General features: G+C 32.5%; 1 protein-coding gene across 1 annotated transcript in view; it reads right to left on the bottom strand.

Annotated features, from left to right (window-relative positions):
* The window catches only part of Sol1 (CUB domain-containing protein Sol1), a 1020319-nt gene that overhangs the window by 183468 nt on the left and 814381 nt on the right, over positions 1 to 22470 (bottom strand). Inside the window, exon 9 of the mRNA XM_085945617.1 lies at positions 23 to 97. Within this exon, the coding sequence (XP_085801743.1) occupies positions 23 to 97 (75 nt within the window). The remainder of the gene's footprint in view (positions 1 to 22; positions 98 to 22470) is intronic.

The following is a 22470-nucleotide window of genomic DNA, read 5'->3' as shown; positions in this document are numbered from 1 at the left end:
ATTTTTGAAATATTTTACTCACTTGTGGCGCTAACTTCTGGTCCTATAACGGTGTATGTTTTTTGACTATTCAGAAGCTTTTGGTTCTTGTCAGCATCTGAAATTAAAACAAAATACAATTTTATATCACTATATCTACAAATATAATAACAAAATTTGAATGATTATAATTACATTTTGTTTCGGACACCCTAAAAATAAGGATAGTAAAAATAACGCCGACTAATGCCATCTATGATCGTACATTTTTATACACCCTGGACGCAAACCAGTGAAAAGCTTCAGGAAAATAAATAAAGAAGTTTAGCATTTTCCCGCTAGGTGTAACGACGGTTGCTGAATAATATACTGGTGAAAAAGCTATTTTTTGGTAATATGATAGGAAACTGGGTTAAATTTGATATTTTGTTACGATTTTTTGCAGAGGTTGGCGCTTTGGGAGATGACGATTCTCCATGATAATTAGTTTTTTGAATGTTTTTTTTTAATATAATGTCACTCCGTTGTTATTTATCATAATATGTATTAGTCATGCACTGGTAAAAGTGTCAAGTGGTCACCATCCTCAGCCATGATAGAACTACCAATCACAGATTCGTAATTAATATTCATACATTACTTTATTCACAAGATGTTTGTTATAAAAAAAAGTGTCGCAATTTTTTGTGTTTCACTTGTGAAATTTCTAGCTTGATGCAAAAATAACTTACGGGCATATAAGAATTCGTCAGTATGTATTTGGTAGAGTATCATAATATCACCAAAAACAATATACTAAACATAAATATTAATTAACCATTTTTTATTCAACGAATAATTCATAAGATTTTAGAATGTAACATTCTAATTATTGAGCATACATAATTTTGAAAACACTTCTGAGAAAATCTATATATTATAATATTACATTCTATAATCTTGTGAATCTGTTGAATAAAAAAATAGTTCATTAAAAATTATAAGCAAGTAAGTTACAACAAAAAATCTTGGAGTGATCCGTGACGTCGGTTAGTAATCAAAGTAATACCTACTTTGATTTAAAATACAAAAGCCGATCGTCAATAGTAACTCAATTTGGAAAACGCTTCAGCGCATCTATTTTAAACACAATACTGCTTTCGGCCGCTACGGCACCTATCAAGGGTAGGACTGTATTGAAGTATTAGCACTTATTGCAACACTTACAATAAATTAGTTGTAATTGTTACAATAAGTGCTATGTTTTAACAGCACCTCTTGGCTGGCTTAGAGCGAGTTAGACACTTTTGACTGTTTAGGCGGCGAACTTATTGTAACAATTATAATATCTCAATACATAAATAATATGATAAAGTGATAATATGTATCGCTTTAGCGGTCGATAAGTATAAAATAGACCAACAGAAAGTTTTAACAGCCATTAGTTAAAATTGGTCGCAATTAAGTATGGCGCCTATAGCAGAGTGGTAAATGTGCATGTGCGCGAAACCCGAGAGATGCAGGTTCAATTCCTGCTGGGTGTCTTAATTTTTGTAAAAAAAGAATTTTTCTATTGTTTATATTAATATATTTTATTGTAAGTGTTTTCAAAATTATGTATGTTCAAAAATATTAATATGAGAAAGTAAAAGTTTATTGTAAGTACGCTTTTGCTACTGTTGTTTAACGTAGGTTCATCTTTATTATCCGTATTTGCTGTCCCATAAAATTCGCAAAACAGTTACTAATTCGGTTATTGTTAATTTCTAAGACCGTTTGAATTAGTGTGTTTTCGTCCGCTGTCAAATACACAGCACTCTAAAATACAACAAACAAATAAAACAGTTTTTACGACAGCTCCCCGACACGCAGGAAGTTGCCAAGTTAAAATATTCAAGCTTAATTTAGTTCTCTAAAACAATTAGCTGTGTTCGACGGTCAGGGTGAAATTCATTTGCCGGTAAGGGTCGCGCCCGGGCGGTGGCCTAATGGACTGGATGCCACCCTGCGCGGCGGTCTTGCATCCGTCTACCCTAGTTTGGACGCCCTGCGACTGGGTGATGGTGGTCGTTTGACGCGTCGAAAACTGAAGGAGGCGAGTGACCGAGAAAATGGTGCTATGATTAATGTATGATGTATTGCATTTGTATTGTAATAATTTTATTAATTGTGGTAATTGGTAGTGATTTAATGAATACCAGTAGAGCAAATCGACTTCAAAGTTAAATCAAGGATCATTTTCTACTTTTTGACAAAGAGAAAATGCTATATTTTCACTCCTTCTTAAAATGTTTACTAGCAACAAACCCAATACGTCATCTCTTTGATCACATTCATAATGCACGGCATTTAGGATTTGTCAATGTTGTAATCGTTTGAAATGGATTTGATACTATTTGTAAATAACCCTGCTGGATTTATCCACTAGGTATTGACAATTAGTCCCATAAGTAGAAGTGTTTTTTTTAAAGTGATTTGATGTTGAATTTGGTTAATTCTGACAATCACACAATGGAGTAAAATATATAAATATTTTTTTTAAATTACGCAATAACATGACCTAACAGATAAAGTGCAACTGGAAATCGCTCATTAACGCCTCCCGACGCGTTCCGACCGCCGCCCGCTTTCTGAACTCCTAATTTCGCTGCCGGTAAAACGTTCGTGTATACAGATATTTATTATCGGTCACCGGTGACCCGTGGTATTTCACCTGCCCGTATAGAATGACCATTGGAATTGTAATTAGTCGATAATTTGTACAGAACAGATTAATTCTATAAAAATATGAAAGCTAGTCCTAATATAACGAGACTTCAAAGCCACTTTTGGATAATGGTTTAATTCGATCTGGCCATAACGCAAAGAAATAAAAAGCCCATCTATCGCATGTTCTGAAGTATAAACAATATTAAACGCGAAATTAGTTTAGGTATATAGAAAAATTAAATGCATATTGTTAATTAGAATATAATATAATATTTTTCCACATTTAAAAATTAAACCTTGTTATAACACAAACAGAGACCCCTCCGAACCAACCCACCCCGTACCACACTAGGTCTTACGGAACCTTACGTTTGATGTGAAGTATCAGTAGTTTATGGAATCTGCAACAACCCTGAAACGTTGAGGAAACAATGAAGAGAACGCGCGGTGATATTATCAAAACGTCAAAACCGGCAGCCATTTTGTTTATGGCCGCATTCTTTAATTTTCCAACATATGAAGTGCTTATTTTATTTACACTGTTATGGTTCCTTTAAGTTTATGTAGCTCAGCTTCTTTGATACATAATTAAAATTAATACATTCTTTAGACATACGATTCGTGGGGTTATTGTGATACCCAGTTAAAATTTAGTTAACTGTGATTATTATTAATTAACGAAGGAAGAAAAGACTTCGCTACTTCAAAAACGTGTGCAAAAATTGTACCAACAATTATCATGAAAATTGCCTCGTGAGCAGAAAATAGTTTTCTACGTTGGGTTGTGGTTATTAATATTTTCCGAGCACCTTTCTTAAACAAAGGTTAGCTGCCACAGCAAGAGGCAGTGGTTTAAAATATTTACCCTTTTAATAAATATTATTAAAAAGTCGCTTTGAACCAATATTACAGCTAAAATAGAAAATATTACTATTCAGTCAAACTTGGTTATTACGAGGAAGATGGGACCGACTGAATTTGCTCGTTATAAGCGTTACTCGTAATATCAGAGAATAGGTATCTTTAAATGAGCGGTCACATAACACAAAAAGTCGCAATTCAAACAAAAATGCACAATTAAAATTTTCCTAAGAGACAAGCATGGCATTCATAAACTACAAAAGAAGTTGTTTATTGTAATGAATGCTGATAGGTACTTACTGACTTAACAAACTGTTGGGGCCACTCTAGTGCGGTGTTCGATGTGTAGGTAGAGGATGATGATAATGACGAAGTCTACGATGTAGCAGGGTGAGATTTATTAGCAGCGTATCGGTACAATAGTATATTATACATGATAGTTACTAGCTAAGTACTCTGATTCGAGTGACATTGAGATAAATTGTTCTTCGTTATTTTTACAATAAAAGTTAGTACATTAACATTAAATTCTGTTACATAATCATATTAAACTAAATATAGAATCAGCGTTTTAAATTGAGTAGCGAAAAGAAATATCATTTGTTAATACAGTTGTAAGAAAATACTATGAGAAATGTTTATGCAGCTCATACACCGCAATGATGTAATAATACACCGTCTCTTATTTCGCCTAATCGACTTGCTGGTCTAGCTGAGTTGTTTACTGGAAATGGATTGGGAATATTTTACTGCAAAGTAATTTGATATTTTTATAAACAATAGATATCTGATCGCTTATTATTCTGCAGCTACAAAACCTTTAATTTTTTACATACAATTTCAACCATATGTGTGGAAACTTTTTCAACATTGTCGGCGAAAACACCAATTAGGTAGGTACTAAGACACTTACCTAGTGTCATGAACGTAATTCGATACCGGCGGCATCCTGGCCGGTCGGATTTTATTGTTTAGGGTCGAAAAGTTTTTAAACGATCCACACACTAAGAAAATTTTTGACGATATTTTAGCTCGGTATAACCGATAAGTAGCTCGTTATAAAAGTGAATAAATGTATGGAGAAGATCATAAACTAAAATGTCAACGATTTTTTCCTCGTAACATCCGAGATCTCGCTATATCCGTGATCCTAATAACCGAACTCGTGTAGTTAAATATATAAAAATAATATTAATTATCATTTTTTTATTAATAACAATCTACATTTATGTAGTGTAACTGTCGATTATGTATGCCAAAAAAATATTATTATTATAGTTAAAAAAATAAAAACAATAAATAATATAAATTACCGTCCGTTTATAAAGAAAAAAAGAATTCAGAATGTTTTTGAATTTGAGTTTAATGTTTTAATATGTATAAATGCAGTATCAACAAGTTTAAAAGTCAATTATCTCGATATAATCTGGAAAGTATGAATAATATTATATCGTCACCTCAATACTACAACTAGATAACTTGATTTTCATTGTTTTTGAGATATATATTGAATCATGATTCTTCATTTCCTTCTCTACAAAATGATAAAACTAGGTATGTCAGAAATTAATGGGAACTGTATTAATTTTAACTTTAAAACCTTGAATGCATTAAATAAATAAAATAATATATCGCATCGTGAGTGTAAAACCAACGCATCTGCAAATTTTTCAATTTCGAGATTAAATGTAAAACAACTGCAAAAGTCGTGAACCTGATAATGTAAAAGTGAAGTAACTGAAAGAACATGCAATATAATGTAGATATAAACCAAATATTATGTTTTTTTTAGAAACGCTATTTCTCCTAACAAAATGAAGACTTCAAACCCTAATATATCCAAAATATGTCTTTTGCAGTTACCTTGGTTTTACACTCACGGTGCGATATGTACAATATTTTTCATATAATTGAACATTATTTATTTGTTCCCAATTTGACAAGCACAGTTTTCAATTTTTATTTTAAATAATAATTGTAGCCTAGATTTATGTTAATCAAGTAAAGTTTAAATTTCATTTTCCAAACAATGAGCAAATTAGAGTTATCCAAATGACCAAAATCTAGTTGTAGTATTGAGGTGACGATATACTTAAACTTTATTATACCTAGCCGTTAATGTAAAATGTATCTCTTTTCACTCCATTTACCAGAGTGTTTAACTGAAAGTTCAATAAGTTAGATCAAACTTTGGTTAAATTTTTATTTGACATGTTAACAATATAGGAAATAGCTTTCTTAGAATAACAGGGGTGACTAATTCGATTGAATTCACTTACATGTGAATTCAATTCGACGTCATAGCAGTGCCTAATGTGTGAATAATGTTGAATGATTCCCCAAGACATTTCGATCAGCTTTAAGTCATGCGTGTGATTCTGTCGGAACAACAAACAAATTCAGAGCTTTGATAAAATATATTCTATTGAGACTCATCTATGTATAAGAATGACAAAAAATAATATTACAAAAGACCGGCAGGATATGTATGTCTATTGCCAGTAGTCAGTACACTACAGTAAGATCTATCAACAGAAAGTATAACTAACAAGCTCAGGCAGTAATTAACTACTGGTCACTTGCTAGTCGCTAACAAACCTTTTAAACAAGCGGTTCAAAATTAACCTCTCAATTTCGTTTTTTGCATAGATTATTTGTTCTAAAATTATATAAAACTATTAAATACAAAGTTTACATAGGTAACTTAATTAATCAGTGGCGAAGGGTGGAGGTAGGCTGTTAAGATCTGTCATAAATAGTGCACATTAGACATTGTTAGTCATATTATGTATTTGTTTTCATCGAAATAAGACTACAAATATTTACGGATTGGTGTTGGTTAGTTTTTAAAATTCAATTAAACCTTGCGAAGCCAAACCATAATAGGTAATAATAAAAAAATACTTGTCTATCTTTAAAATATGTGAAATTATGCTATTCAACCATACAAAAATTGGATATTTCATAGATAGAATAATATATTTATAAATTATCGGTTGGTTTAGGCAGGGATTAATGAATTTAAAAAAAATGAACCAACAATATGTGTAATATTAGGTATTCTTAATCCAACGAAAACTTTGTCGTATCGCCCAAAATATTCTAAAACTATAATTATTTTATTTATGAAGGGGTTAATTGATTTTTAAAAACTAGCTAACAGTATCTGTAAATTGTAGTTTTAGTTCACTAAAAACAAATACGTATGACTAACAAAGTTTAATGTGCACTGTTTATGGTGGATCTTAACAGCCTACCTCCACCCTCCGCTACTTATGTCTTCAGAATTCAATATTGAAATAATTTTTGAGTAATATGAATAATTAAATACAGTGTACTGGGTGGCAGTGGGCTTTAAATCAACTGGAATGACGAATTGATTGATTTCAGAGTAAATACGCGACAGAGAAAAACTGAGGAATGAAATAAGCTAGAAAAAGCTTTCGTTTAGAAATGGATGAAAAAATGACGTTACGAACAGTCTGAAAGAGCGTTGTATATAATGACTAATCACAAAAGAAAATGGATAGTTTATCAACGTATGTTGAAATAATACATTGAATAAGCTTAGTAGACGTGAAGAACAAAAAATATCTAGAACTATGAATAGGCTTTCATCCGACAGTCGATTAGTAACATCCAAAAAATTGGACCCTAAATAAAAAAAGTATTAAGCGTCAAATATATTATGATGCACGTCGCGTACTATCACGTGACGTCACATTAAGGTGCCGTTACGGGAAAAAGTGTGTAATGTCTTTTTTATTGGTGTTTAAAATGTTATCAGGCTGATGCTTCCATCCCGCAATGGCGAATGGTGTAGGTAGACTGTTAAGGCTATACTTCAGCTGGGGCACGGTCTAAAACGATCGTGACTACGCGATGCGAAGATTGTGCAAACGACGCGTGCAGAACAAAACATAACTTGTCATAAAGATTCAACAAGCGTCTATTTAATTTTATGTTTATTGTTATATTAGTAATAATAATATATTCATTGACATGTTCTCTTTTTCAAGTAAATGGGTAACGTTTTTTAGTCATCTTTACACGATTGAAGAATTAATTCTCCCGACGCCATCACAAAACAAATTGACGTGCTCACAGCTCGACTTTCGCTCTCCGATTGGCAGCCAGTCCGAAATTTCGTCGCACCTATAGTTGAAAATTATTTGTCGTTTCAATGAAGTATACTCTTAAGATCCGCCGTAAATAATGCACACCAAAATTTTGTCAGTCATACGAATTTGTTTTCATTGAAATAAGACTACAATTTTTTTATATATGGCACTTGAATCAAATGCGGTAACCTATTGCAGAGGTCAGCAACCTTGTTGCCACGAAGGGCGCAATACAAATTTAGAATATAGCCGGGGGCGCATAGTATATACATATATATATATATATATATTTATTTTTTATATCAGATAACATAAATAAATAATATGATAAAATAAATACCATCATTGTGCATAACATAAGGTCTATACGACTTCACATTGGTGGATATTTTGGTGGCAAAACGACTTTCTGTTAAAAAACCGGGCGAAGTTAGGGGGTTTGACGGTACTACCATTAGCGAGGGGTGCAAGATTAGATAATGCGCTCCCTAAAGACATAGACATTTTCAGTGATGTACTTTGCATTTTGTTTTTGAAACTTTATTTTGCCGTGTAAAATTAAAAGTTTTTTGTTTTCAAAATTTTATTTTTCTGTGTTAAATTGTACTTAAGTATGTTGTGATTTAATTTGTTTTTCTGTTATTATTATAATATTCTATATTGTAATATTTGTTATAATGTAAATCTCATGTTGTGTACGTCTTGAATTTAGATTTGTTATGTCCACAATGTTTTGTATTCTTAAATAAATAAATAAATAAGTACACACACCGATTTTTTTATGAAATTCAACTTGTTAGTGATAGTATTATAATTTGATGGTTCTCGAGGGCGCATCAAATATTCTCCGAGAGCGCACTGGCGCCCGCGGGCGCCGCGTTGACTGTCCCTGACCTATTGCATATTATTTCGTTCAAATTATTACCATTTTTTTCAATATGCAACAATGATCAGTTTACCATAATATCGACTGCTTAAATCTGCAAACCAGCCAACTGCACTTTAGACCAAAAATGAGATATTGATGGCATTTTGTTATAAGGCATGTTTTCTATGCTCATACAAAATTTCAAAGTCCTAACTAAACCTATAAATAAATGCGTTATCGTTCTTCACACAAAACAACCAACTGAAGGTGCCAAATTTCCAATATCGTCAATGAAACAACTCTGCTCTTTATATAAATTTCTTTTATATATAAAAGGGAAGCTAAAATAATGTATTAAAATTATTCATAGTGCAGCTTATTTGTAAAAAAAAATCCAAGTGTATTTTTTGAATTGTTAAATTCCGCTCGATAGTTAAATTATTATGTTTTTTCTCCTTCCTGAACAATTTGCCCAAATGGAGTTAGCCGGTTTGTAGATTAAGCATTTTAAGTATGAGAAAAAACTAGCAGTGCCTACCATCGAAGTTTACAGTTACGTGTCACTTCTGTGGACCTTGGCTTACTCTTTACTTCGATGCTATAGTGAGTCAGGGTAAAGAAAGAAAGTTAGTTTTTTTTATCTTTTTAGCCACTTTTCTTATAAAACCCTTAGTCATACAGTATCAATTAATTAACCGAACGATAATAAATTACAGTATTCATCTGAGACACTTCGCATCCCCTAACATAGGGTTGTTCCTTCTGAAAATGTCTGCCCAATGAATGGGGTAATCTAGGTATAGATTAAAGGGGAGTAGAACTATTCTCCGAGGATTAAGTACGCTAAGATAGTTTGAGAAGTTCCTCTTCAATAGAAGTGGACTGCATTTGCGCATCTTCAGAGCCACTCAAGCACTGGATTTCAACCCCCTCTTCACTTGAAGCACTGTTTTTGCTGGCATACAATCGAAACTTAGTCACATTTAAAGTTTCACATAATACACGTTATCAAAATATAATATTGTACACATAGGGTATTTCATTAAATTTGAATATTGTATATTGTTATATTTTTATAAGTTTTGTATTATTCCATTTGAATCGTTTTTAGCGACCCGGATTTCGCCCTTTGGCGTCTTCAAGGTAATACACATTCGCAGATAGTAAATAATATATAATTAACGAAGAACATAATTATTTACTGCTTATTTATACTAAATCATACTAAAATATCATGGAAAATAATATATAACTCGTAGAGTCCTTGTAATAGGGAATTTGGTAGTTTAAGGTGGCCTGCGGGTCTATTCTATACACAAGCCTGCTTTCAGTCCGCTACGGCAGCTAAATAAGGTAGGAAAGTATCGAATAATTAACACTTATTGTAACAATTACAATAAGCTAATCGTATGAACTGTCAAAACTGTCTATCTCAGTCTAAAATTTATCATAGCCAAGAGAGGTGATGTTAAAACATAGTACTTATTGTAACAATGATAACTAAATTATTGTAATTGTTACAATAAGTGTTAATAATTCGATACTTTCCTACCCGATTTAGCTGCTGTAGCGGACCAAAAGCAGCCTTGTGTATAGAATAGACCCGCAGGGGGGCAAAGCCCTACTTATATAATAATTGTTACCATTCTGATAATGAATCGATGTAGAGGTGATGTTCTTTGACGCGGATGATTGAAAAAGTATCCTAGAAACAGTTAAATACGTATTTTTTACAAATTGAGTAGATTTAAAATATTATTTTAACCCAAAAAATGGCAAAATGCCTTCATCTATCATCAAAGGGAGCTATAACATAACCAACTAAACGGGTACTTACGTACTTGTTTACAAAAAAAATAAATTACTCTCACTCTGAAGTTTAATCGTTTGTTTACATAAGGAATTTCAAATGGCCGACAATAATAAATTCGCTGCCTAGGCAACGGAACCATTCTAAACTATAATATTATACTGTATAATCGTCACGATTGCAGTGGCGTAAAGGTAGTGCGTTCGGCTGATAACCGAACAATCGGTGGTTCGAATCCAATCGAGTGCGTTTTTTTTCGTGTGAAAAAATAAATTATGTGTCACACGCCAAAAATACACTCTGATCTGATTTCCCAAACGCGCTAAGAGAAGTATAACTTCAAAACTGTGTAAATTTAATGATTTAAATCTAAAGATGCAACGAAAAAGATACCACCATGGCATGATCAGTGCAGTAAATGCATTTAAATGTAAATTGGTATTATGGAAAACTCCTCTAATAAAAAAATCATTATCACAATAATTTCCGAAATCTTAAACATATTAAGTATTGAGAATTTGGGAGACGAAAACTACATTTATATATCATATTATATAAAGATTATGGATACTTCCATACAAGAGTTTTCTTCTAGATTTGAGAAATTTGTGTTATGTGTCACGCCAAAAATACACTCTGATTTGATTTCTCAAACGCTCCAAAAGAAGTATAACTTCAAAAATCTTACTCGATCATCTGTCGTTTTTATGTTATCATTGCTCTTGCGCAAGATAATTTATTAAGATAAAGTATGTAATAATTTACACAGTGTCTTAATTTATAAATGAAAACCGTCATCTAATTTGCCATACTAAATGTGTATTTCTTATAACTCGGCAATCTACACCAGGCAGTTAAGTAAAGTCATAAGAAAACGTAGTTTACGATACAAAATATCCCTGTTCTTTAGCACTTACTAACATTTCGTTATCCAAGAGTCTTAAAAATATTAAAACAAAAAACGACTCGCTGCAAAGATGGGTGGTAAAGTTATAAAAATATAAGTTAGAAGGCAGAACTTTACAAAGAATTACAAAGTGATAGTGTTTTATATTTTATTTTAACCTAATACATACATTAGAACTCACTAGTATTTTTACAGATAATAAAATATGAAATGGTGATGATTCAACCTCACTTTACGAAGGCTTAGAGCAACCGTATACCGTGAACAGGTGACGATATAACAGGCTGATAGAGAACTTCAAACAGACTTGCCTGTTCTTCAAGTCAACTAGATTCCGGCGTAATGAAAAGCCACTAAATACTATCAACATAGTGTATACGGCGAAGCTACAGGATGCAGGCATGACCTGGAATGACGCAAGAAACTGACGAGCTACAAGAATTCCTGGAGGTGTCGTGTGGGGACACCGAAGCGATCGTCAGCATGTCCTCAATCACAACCTAGATCAACACTGTCTATTATGAATTATTTAATTGAGATTTAAGGACGATTAATAACTCGCTACCATTTATCTCGAGTCCGTCACTCGACTCACTACTACACTCGAGTCGGGTCACTCCAATATACCAAATCCATTTTATATCAAAACTTTTTTTTTATTCTCACGACGGTAAAACAATACTATTGACAAGTGACGCCGAATCAATTTATTAAAATGTTACAATCATTGTTCCACCAACAGTCAACGCAATATGTACTGGTGTTTTACAAGCAATTAACTCGATAACTAACAACAACACAATTAATATGGACCCACCAAACTAAACCGTACCGTATCACACTGGGTATTAATTGAGCATATCACGACTTAAAACTACGTTATTTTATATCTGGGAATACCTCAGGAGCAGTTACTCAACACTGAAGTCACCACGCGCTTTGACTGAGTTGACTTCTTAATATTATTAACCCGATTTAAACGTCGCACTGGCATTCTTGAACGTCGTCAACAACACATGCCGTATGGTGAGTATTCTCATTGTCCACAGACAACAGCTGTAAGCCTAAACTGTCTTAACTTAATCTAACCTAACCTATTCATACAGTCCACTTAAATTTAAAACCAAATAAAGCGAAGTTTTAAAGAAATACAAATTAAAAACGATAAAATTTAATAAGGTAATACAGTGAGTAATATTAAATAAGCCAACGGCGGTTTGTATTTCTTTGAGAAAGCTTAAATTTAAGTATTCTAATTATTATGAAAATCATTTCTAGACATTATTAGCTTTAAAAGCTCTGGGAAACATAAAAATATTGCTAAGTATATCTCTCTTAGTTGCCTGACACATAACAATAACATTGTTTACTTTCGCCGACCTTAATCGTAGAAAAGCCTCGTTAAAAGTTTCGGATGGAGATATCCGTTCAACTTCTAAATAGTAGCAATTCTTAAATAGATAAAAAAATATTACTATATATTGTATCCTCTTGTGAGAATAAATTTGTTATTTTGTTGGCCATATTAAAGTGTTAGTTGGTTTCATAGACACAGCCATAATCTCTTAAGTTATTTTACAACGTTTTTATTAGGTCGTATTCTTTTTAGTCCGGTGGTTGTTTGTCCGGTACAAATCTTGCAGTCAATTTTTAACTAACTTCCCGACTAGCTAGACATTTGAAACTTTTAGAATATATCAGAACACGATGCCAATGCATTTTTTAAATACTTTTAGCCATTCTTAAGTAGAATTAAATTCATTTTTAGTTAATTCTGTTTTGTATGAAAAGTTATTTCGGAAGAAATCCGTAATCCAATCCAATTTATTGGTTGCTAAGGGGGTGGTCCTAGCAACTAAATTATTAATATATACATGCGTTACTATGGAAATCAAAATGGCATTTCAGTATTATATTATGTTTGTTTGTTTGTTGCAAAATAGCAAAAAAATGATTTGTTGACAATTGCCTTATTTGTCCTAAATTATTAATACATAGAATTGTCAAGTTTATATGATTCAACAGAAAATTTAAAAACGTGGTATATAAAAAGTTCTTTTTATCTTATAATTATGTTTTATTCAGTTTATTTTTATTCAAAACCGAATTTACATAGTACGGTGTAAGAATGTTAGATTCCTTATTATAGAAAAAAAATATTTAAAAAAAAACAACTTTATTCTAGATTTTTTAAAAAAGGTTTAACGGTCGACTATTATTCAAGCCATGGCACTGAATTATGAATTACAATTTGTAGTGCTAGATATTGATTGTCTTCGAATGCAATGCGGTAACCTGATATTGCTCAAATTATTTCAATATGTAACAATCATCAATTTCTACATTTATTATAGTTTACCATATTGTATTCGAAGTATGAACAATTACTAGCACTGGCGGCTCTCATAGTGCAGTGCGTAAGGCGCTGACCTTCCATCCTTGCAATACCGGTAAGGGCACAATATATTAATGTGATTTTCCCAAAGCCTGGGAATCTGTGATTGTTCAAAACTAAAAACAACCATCTTGTACGAAAAAGCAAGGACATGATTATTATTAATAATAAAAAAAAATCACTAGCCGTTGAAGTTTACAATGTCATGTCACGGCCTGACTATAAGCCCTTTTAAAGAATCGAACGTTTTAAAACCTTTAGTATTAAGTATAATAACGTCAATAATATAAAAATTGGCTGGCGCCAGGCGTCTGTTACGATTAAAGTTAGTAATTTCATTACCTTAATTGATCATAAAACATATTATTGCCTTCTGATTGGTGTCATTTAAAGAGCCTCAGTTAAACATGTAGTTGTAAGAAATAATTCGCACTAATCATAGACTTAGAGGTGAAAGCACTCACCAAAAAGTGAAAGACGTGACTTTGAGTCCAATTCTTAATTTTTTTGGTGTAGAGGTTTTTATTATATTGAATACGTACTGTTAAATAACATTTAAAATAAAAACTTTTTATATAAAAAAAATGTTTGTACCTTCATATCGTCACCTCAATAGTACAACTAGATAACTCTGATTTGGTCATTATTGTGAAAATGAAATTTAAACTTTACTTGATTAACATAAATGTAGACTATAATTATTATTTAAAACAAAAATGGAAAATTGTGATTGTCTAATTGCGAATACATATTTAAATATTGTAGATATATTGTTTTATATATTTATTGCATTTATGGTTTTGTAGTTATCTAATATTTTCAAACATTTCCCATTAACTTCTGACTTACCTAGTTTTATCATTTTGTAGAGAAGGAATTAATGTAGAATCATTTTCAATAACTATCTCAAAAAAGTGTAAAATCAAGTTATCTAGTTGTAATATTGAGGTGACGATAATATGATATGAATACAACTATTGCTCTTCCAATTGAAATTACCGATGGTAGGTTAGTTCTATACATTGGGAGAAAAAGCTTTGGATGCTCTCGATTTCTAAGTTTTTATATATTATTCCGTGCCACGGAATGGGCATACGAGCTTTGGAATACGCAGTGTTAACAACGCCCTTTATTATGAAAATAACACTGAATTATTATTTAAATTACTTTTAGTTTTAAACTTAATATAATAAATGATTTATATTATTATTATCTACTGGGTACCTAAATTACTTGACCAAAGGAAGGCCTACACGCTACAAGAATTATTTTAAAATTTATTACCGCGTTTCCGAAAAACCTAACACAGCAAAAAATATAACATATTGTTGATATATATAGCCGTCTAATATAATAACATAACTAAATATTATAAGTAATAATATAAGAATATTATAAATATGTTTAACTACGGCACTGGCTGTCAGTCAATGCTAAATACTAATTAATACTAATTACAGTTAAATGTTCACTTGAGTGTCCGGCGTGACATCAGTGTATAATCGAAGGTCTATTGTAACGGTCGCAAAATCAATGTAATCTTTTACTCTGTATATTATTATTCATGATGATAATAATAAAGTTAATCATATGAAGAAAACCATGTTCATAATTTAACATCCTCTAAACGATCCATTATCCCAACATGGTAGCAGAACGCGGTTTAAATATAAAACTAGTGCAACGTGGTTTAAAAACGTAAAACCAGTGCTCCGTAAATTGTACCGCGGGTTCCCGGTGACAATAATAAAAGTGCGATCACAGCGGATCAGAAAACAGACCGCTTGGTTAAGTGAAACGCAGTGGCGGCGTAAGGCTGCAAAATAATTCAATAAAAAAGAAAAATAAATAAATAATAAATAAAATTATTATTACGAAAATGGCAAATCTAACGAAGATCACAGAGGTAAATATACCAATCTTCGAAGGAAGGAATTACAATAGCTGGAAATACAGATTGCTGAACATTCTAGAATACAACGAGTGTCAAGCGCCAGCAATCCGAACAATGGAAACAACAGAAAAATATGCGGAATGGAAAAAACTAGATTTAAAAGCCAAAACCATTCTAATTAGTGCAGTTTCAGATAGCCAATTAGAATTTATCAAGAACTGCGACACGACATTGACAATGCTGAAAAAACTAGATGAAATACACTCAACGAAATCAACGCCGATGCAGATAATCTGCAGGTCAAAAATCGAGGAAATTAAAATGAAAAACTATGCAACTGTCGATGATTTCTTCTTAGACTTCCAGAAAACCTGCAATGAATATGTAAATGCAGGTGGTACTCTTCAACAAGAAGAGCAAATAAGATATTTAATAAAGGCACTACCGTTAAGCTATAGTGCGATAGGTGATTTCATTGACATAGTTCCGGCGGAAAAACAAACAATGGAATATGTCAAATCGAAAATCAAGGAAAAAAGCCTAACAAACACGGAAAATCCACAAAAGACGAATGTAAGCACATTCAATACAAAAACAAAAACAAAAGCCCTGTGCTATATATGCAATAAGCAAGGACACAAGCAGCAACAGTGTTGGTTCGCAAATCAAACCGACAATCTACAGCAGGGATATGGGCCCAGCACCAGAAACAGCGGCAATACATCACAACAGCCGACGAACAAAAACAAAACTTGAAGACGTGGGCTCTTCAAGTAAATCATCATAAACTCAGTGCAAACAGTGAAGAAACAAGTGAGAGTGAAATAAAGTGGCTACTCGATAGCGGGTGCACAGATCACCTAGTGAAAAGCGATAAGTTCTATTCAAGTTGCGTTGAGCTTAAAGAGCCAATCGACGTAAACCTACCCGACGGCAAAAAGTTGCGAGCAACAAAAGTGGGAAATATTGTAAGTTACTTTAAAAACCATAATAATGTTGAGCTAGTAGAACTAAAAAACGTCTATTTGGTAGAAGGTTTAAAGAAAAATCTGTTAAGTTTTTCAAAAATAACACAAAATTGCACAATAGTAGCGCGCGATTCAAACGCCAAAATCTTTGATAAAAAAACCAGAAACCTTATAGCAGTGGCTAATAAAATAAATGATTTATACTACATGACTAGCTTTGTAAAAATTCCTAAAGATTCAAGCAAGATTAGTACATACAATGATTATCTAAATGAAGCCTTCACAAATACAACGAGATTAACAAAAAAGGAAAAGTGGCATCGAGCGTTAGGCCATGTAAACTTTAGATATCTAGAAAAAATAGTAAAAGATAAGTTACTTGATGGACTACCAGACCATCTTGAAAAACAAGAAATGAAATGCGCGACATGTATTGAAAGTAAAATGGCAAATTTACCTTTTGAAAATCATCGCGCGAAAACAACAGCAATAAACGAAATAATACACACCGATCTAAACGGTCCGCACAATATTGTGGGCTATAAAGGTGAAAAATACTTTTTGACTGTCATAGACGATTACAGCAAATGTGCAAAAATTTATTGTATAAAAAATAAATCAGAAACGGCCGAGTGTCTCAAAAATCACATTAACTTTGTAGAGAATCAATTCGGGAAATCAATAAAAATATTGCAATGCGATAAGGGGACCGAATATTTAAATCGAGAAATATACGAATTTGCAAACAAAAAGGGAATCGAAATTTTACCATGTCCGACAAACGTACACGAACTCAATGGAGTCGCTGAACGTTATAACAGATCAGCAATGGACATAGCAAGATGTTTAATTAAAGAGGCGCGCATAAGTAAAATTTATTGGCCCGAGGCAATAAATACAGTTGCCTATTTAAAAAATCGAACTATCGCAAATACGTGCGAGAATAAAACGCCTTATGAAATATTTTTCGGGGTTAAGCCGAAAGCCAAACATTTAAAAATTTATGGCTCAAGAGTTTTTGTCCGAATTCCGGAAATAAACAGAAAAAAATGGGACGATAAGTCACAAATCGGAGTACTCGTAGGATATACACATTTCGGGTACCGAGTTTTGGTTAAAAATAAGGTGATCGAGGCAAGACATGTGCAGGTTATCGAAAAAGGTACAAGACTAATATGCCTAGAAAATCAGACTAATGAAAACACTTTCGACGGAAGTAACGAATCACAAAACCGTGTAAACATTGATCTAAATGAGCAGGGCTCGGAGATCGAATTAAGCGAAAGTGAAAATGAGCGTGAAAATGATAATGATAATGAAGTATTTGTTGAAAATGAACAGGCGAGCGAATCGGTCAAAGTTAAAACTAGACGAGTATCCGCACGCGAAAAAAAGACAGTTGAGCGTTACGGAAATCCTATAGCTCACTGTATATACGTTAATTACATAAACGCAAATGCGCCAAGTACATATGAGGAAGCTTTAACCTCAAAAGACTCCGACCATTGGCGAGCGGCGATGGATTCAGAAATTAACTGTCTAAATAAAAACAAAACATGGTGTCTAGTCGATAAGCCGACTGATAAGAAAATAATCGATGTTAAATGGATATTTAAAAGAAAGAGCGATGATACATATAAAGCGCGTCTAGTAGTACGCGGCTTTCAACAAAGTGAACACTTGGAAAACGTTTATTCCCCGGTGGGAAAAATGTTAACTTTTAAAATTCTTGTGAGTTATTGCACAACGAATAATCTCTTCATTGACCAGATGGACGTTGAGACCGCATTTCTCAATGGACCAGTTAAAAGCGAAGTTTATATTTACCAGCCAAAAGGCTATCAAAAAGAAAAAAATAAAGTCTGCAAACTAGAGAAAGCGTTATATGGTTTGCGAGAAAGTCCACTTGCGTGGTACGAAACATTCGATGAATATGTAAAAAAATTAGATTTCAAGAGAAGCGAATACGATAATTGTCTTTATGTAAAAACCGAAAATAAGGAATCAATATATCTCCTGGTATTCGTAGACGATCTGTTGATCTGTGGGAAAGACAAATTAAAAATTGACTTAATTAAGAAAAGTTTAATGAAAAGATTTACGATGAAAGACCTTAATGAGGTTAAAAGTTATATAGGCATCGATATAGATTACAATAAAGATCAAAACAACATGAAGCTAAGCCAGACAAAATATATCGAATCATTAGCCTCTAAATATCAGTTAGAAAATTCTAAACTATACGAAACTCCAATGGAGACAAACCTAAAAATCGATCAAGCGAGCGAAACAGATGAATCAATAAAATACAGAAACTTGATCGGCGAACTTTTATACATAAGCTCAGGCACTAGACCTGATATCGCGTACAGCGTTAATTACTTAAGCCGTTTTCAAAACTGCTACGACAAAACCCATTACAAGTATGCGATGCGAATTCTAAAATACTTATTAAAGACCAAAGATCTAAAATTAAGATATGGCAAAAACGAAAAGAACGATAAAATAGATTGTTACGTCGACTCGGACTATGCGGGCGACAATATAGACAGAAAATCGACGAGCGGTTACGCAATTCGACTAAACGGAAATTTAATTTTTTGGAAGTCAAAAAAACAAAATGTGGTTACAAAATGCTCCACTTTCGCGGAATATATAGCACTGTCAGAAGCAGTCACAGAAATTTTATTTGTGAGAAATATATGTAACGAAAGTTTTGATTTAAAAATAAATACACCAATCAAAATTCACGAGGACAATAGCGGAGCGGTCGCTATTGCAAAGTTTGGAAATTTTACAAAAAACTCCAAACACATTGAAATTCAATTTCATTATGTAAACGAACATTACCAAAACAAGACGATTGACATAGTAAAAGTTGATTCAAAAAATAATATAGCGGACATCTTTACCAAAGCATTGGATAAAACGAGCTTCCTGGAAAATCGTCAAAGACTGAAGTTAATCTAATGTACAAGTACAAAAGTAATTAAACGGCTAAGAGGCGTGTTGATATATATAGCCGTCTAATATAATAACATAACTAAATATTATAAGTAATAATATAAGAATATTATAAATATGTTTAACTACGGCACTGGCTGTCAGTCAATGCTAAATACTAATTAATACTAATTACAGTTAAATGTTCACTTGAGTGTCCGGCGTGACATCAGTGTATAATCGAAGGTCTATTGTAACGGTCGCAAAATCAATGTAATCTTTTACTCTGTATATTATTATTCATGATGATAATAATAAAGTTAATCATATGAAGAAAACCATGTTCATAATTTAACATCCTCTAAACGATCCATTATCCCAACACATATATATTACATTTTAAAATTTCCGTACGCTAATTTGCATAAACTAATTAGTTTTTGAGTCGGAAATAAACACTCCCGTCTGCATGCATCATGTCTCTTAACCCTTGAATATTCGTTTAAGCAAGCTATCACATCTAAAAGTGTTGGAAAAGTAACAAAAAAGCTTTCATAAAACTTATTGTTCCTTGTATGGAAATTAATTAGGGTTTAATTGCCTTTTTATAACAGCGTGAATTAAAAAAAACTCTCGTTCTTCAAAAGAAAAGCACAAGGTGGGTTCAGACCATAAAGATTTGAGGGTACTTCCTGGTACCGTCTTTTATCGATGGTTGGTGATCAACTTGAAATGCACCTCCCTATCCTGGGTCAGTCGTATCAGATACCTTATAGTAAACATCTATCAACATAAAGTATTACTAACGAGCTCAGATGATATATATTAAGTACTCGCCACTCAAACATCCATATCAATCAGTCGATATCAAACCTTTTAATCAAGCAGTTCAAAATTAACCTCTCATTTAACTAGTTGTTCCTTGCATATTGTGTTTGTCCTAGTATGACATAAAACTATTAAATACTAAATTACTATAATTTAAATATATGTACGTCTTTAAAATACCTTATACGATTGGCAAAAAGTGGAGGTAGGCTGTTAGGATCCAACATAAATTATAATGTACAATAAACTTTCTCAGTCTTACTTTATTGTTTTTATTGAACTAATACTACACATTGTACATAATGTTGGTAAGTTTTTAAAATTAAATTAAACCCTGCATAAAGCAAGCCATAATAGATAATAGTCAAAAAATTTTCGTCTATCTATAAGATATCTAAAACTATGCAATTAAATCATACATATTTTTAGATAGTTTATAGATAAGTATTGTTTTAGCTTTGTGTTTTTATGTTATACATCATTAAATTCATTTATTTCTGTTAAGTCTACGTGCCGTTCTCTCCCATGGCACTTTTTATTAAATTACGTCTTTCAGTAAACTCAGTTAAACTTCAATTGAGAGCGTGGCGATCGCAGTCTTGGGCATCTGCTCCTGAGACATTCTCAGGCGTAAAAAACTGCTGATGCTTCACATTCAAACGTAGGGCCTCGTGATACGATCGATTACGACCAAGTGTGGTGCGGAGCGGGTTGGTTTAAAGGGGTCTATGTTTGTGTTGACGAATACTGCATTTAAGATCGTTCTGAATTACGTAGTTATGTATTTATACATTTTAAAATTAAATTTATCGTCAAAAGTTGATAACTTTCTGCATCTGCTGACAAAGTAGTAATCTAAATCTTCTGTAAAAAATATAGTTATTTTATACAGTTCAACCAGAGCTTCAATTCTTCAACAGTAGGTACTTAAATTTTTGTCACACTTAAAAACTTAATACAATTTTACTCTACTGCAGTCAAAGAAAAATGTTTCTTCAAAACAATAATATAATTTAATTACATTTTCTCATGAAAATATGAAAATTAATCTAAAGTATTCATGCATGCAGGGTTGAAATCCTTGGGTCCGCAATAAAACGTTTGGCTTGCGATATCATCGGTTAACCTCGCACAAATTTGCAGGTTCACCTGCGATTTAATCTACACAGGGGTGTGTACTACGTGTGTACTAACAGCGAACAACTACCCCTAAGTACAACTACCCTAGAGTACAGCGTACAGCTGACTCCACACCGACTACACTCGGGGTGGTAGTTAGGTTATGGGGGAGTGTTATGTAACTGCAGAATCTAATCAGTACCTCATCTGGCAAATATTGCGAAGCATTTCTAAATCGTGTTATTAAATTTAGTTAAATATGCTTTGTGTTGTGTGCCGACTAAGGATTGCAATCTCTAGGTAGAATTCTCAATCTCAGAATAATTATAAGATTAGTGTTTTTTTCAAAACCGATCAAGTTAAATTTTGCCTACAGATATTTTTTAGTTTAGATAATATTAAACATAATATTATAATGAATAAATATTTGAGGTGGATGAGGAGAAGGTGATGTGGGTTAATTGAAGACAGTAGTAGCGTAGATAGCAGTGACGAAGGGTGGAGGTAGGCTGTTAAGATCCGCCATAAATAGTGCACACTAAACCTTGTCAGTCATACGTATTTGTTTACATTGAAATAAGATTACAATTTATAGATGCTGTTGGTTAGTTTTTAAAATTTAATTAAACCCTGTGAAAACCAAGCCAGAATAGATAATAGTAAGAAAATACTGGTCTATCTATAAAATATCTAAAATTATGAAATTAAATTATACATAACTTTGGATATTTTATAGATAGAATGATATTATATTATATTTATCTTGTTTATCATTGAATTTATAGAGATAGTGATCATTCAAAATATTCTGCGGAATGACGAAACCATAGACTAAATTAAATTTGTCGCCGTGACCTAGTAGTACCTACGCAAAGTGCACCATAATGTATTTGAACCTTTAGCAACGCATAATCTGTTTATTACCAAGGAACATCACTGATTTTAACATTGTTCAATGATAGTTGAATGTTTGCACTCTGAAATATAAATACGCATTTTTTTAGATTATGGTAAAATTTAATAACTTAATGACTGATTTTAAGTGTGGCAATACGGATGGCAACACCGTCGACAGGCGGAAAACAGGAG

The sequence above is a fragment of the Rhyacophila brunnea genome, unplaced genomic scaffold (genome assembly GCF_057557595.1).
Source record: "Rhyacophila brunnea isolate RB1 unplaced genomic scaffold, BYU_Rbru_1.0 scaffold_18, whole genome shotgun sequence".
NCBI lineage: Eukaryota > Metazoa > Arthropoda > Insecta > Trichoptera > Rhyacophilidae > Rhyacophila > Rhyacophila brunnea.
The sequence above is the reverse complement of the archived record's forward strand: the minus strand, read 5'-3'. Positions and strand labels throughout refer to the sequence as shown.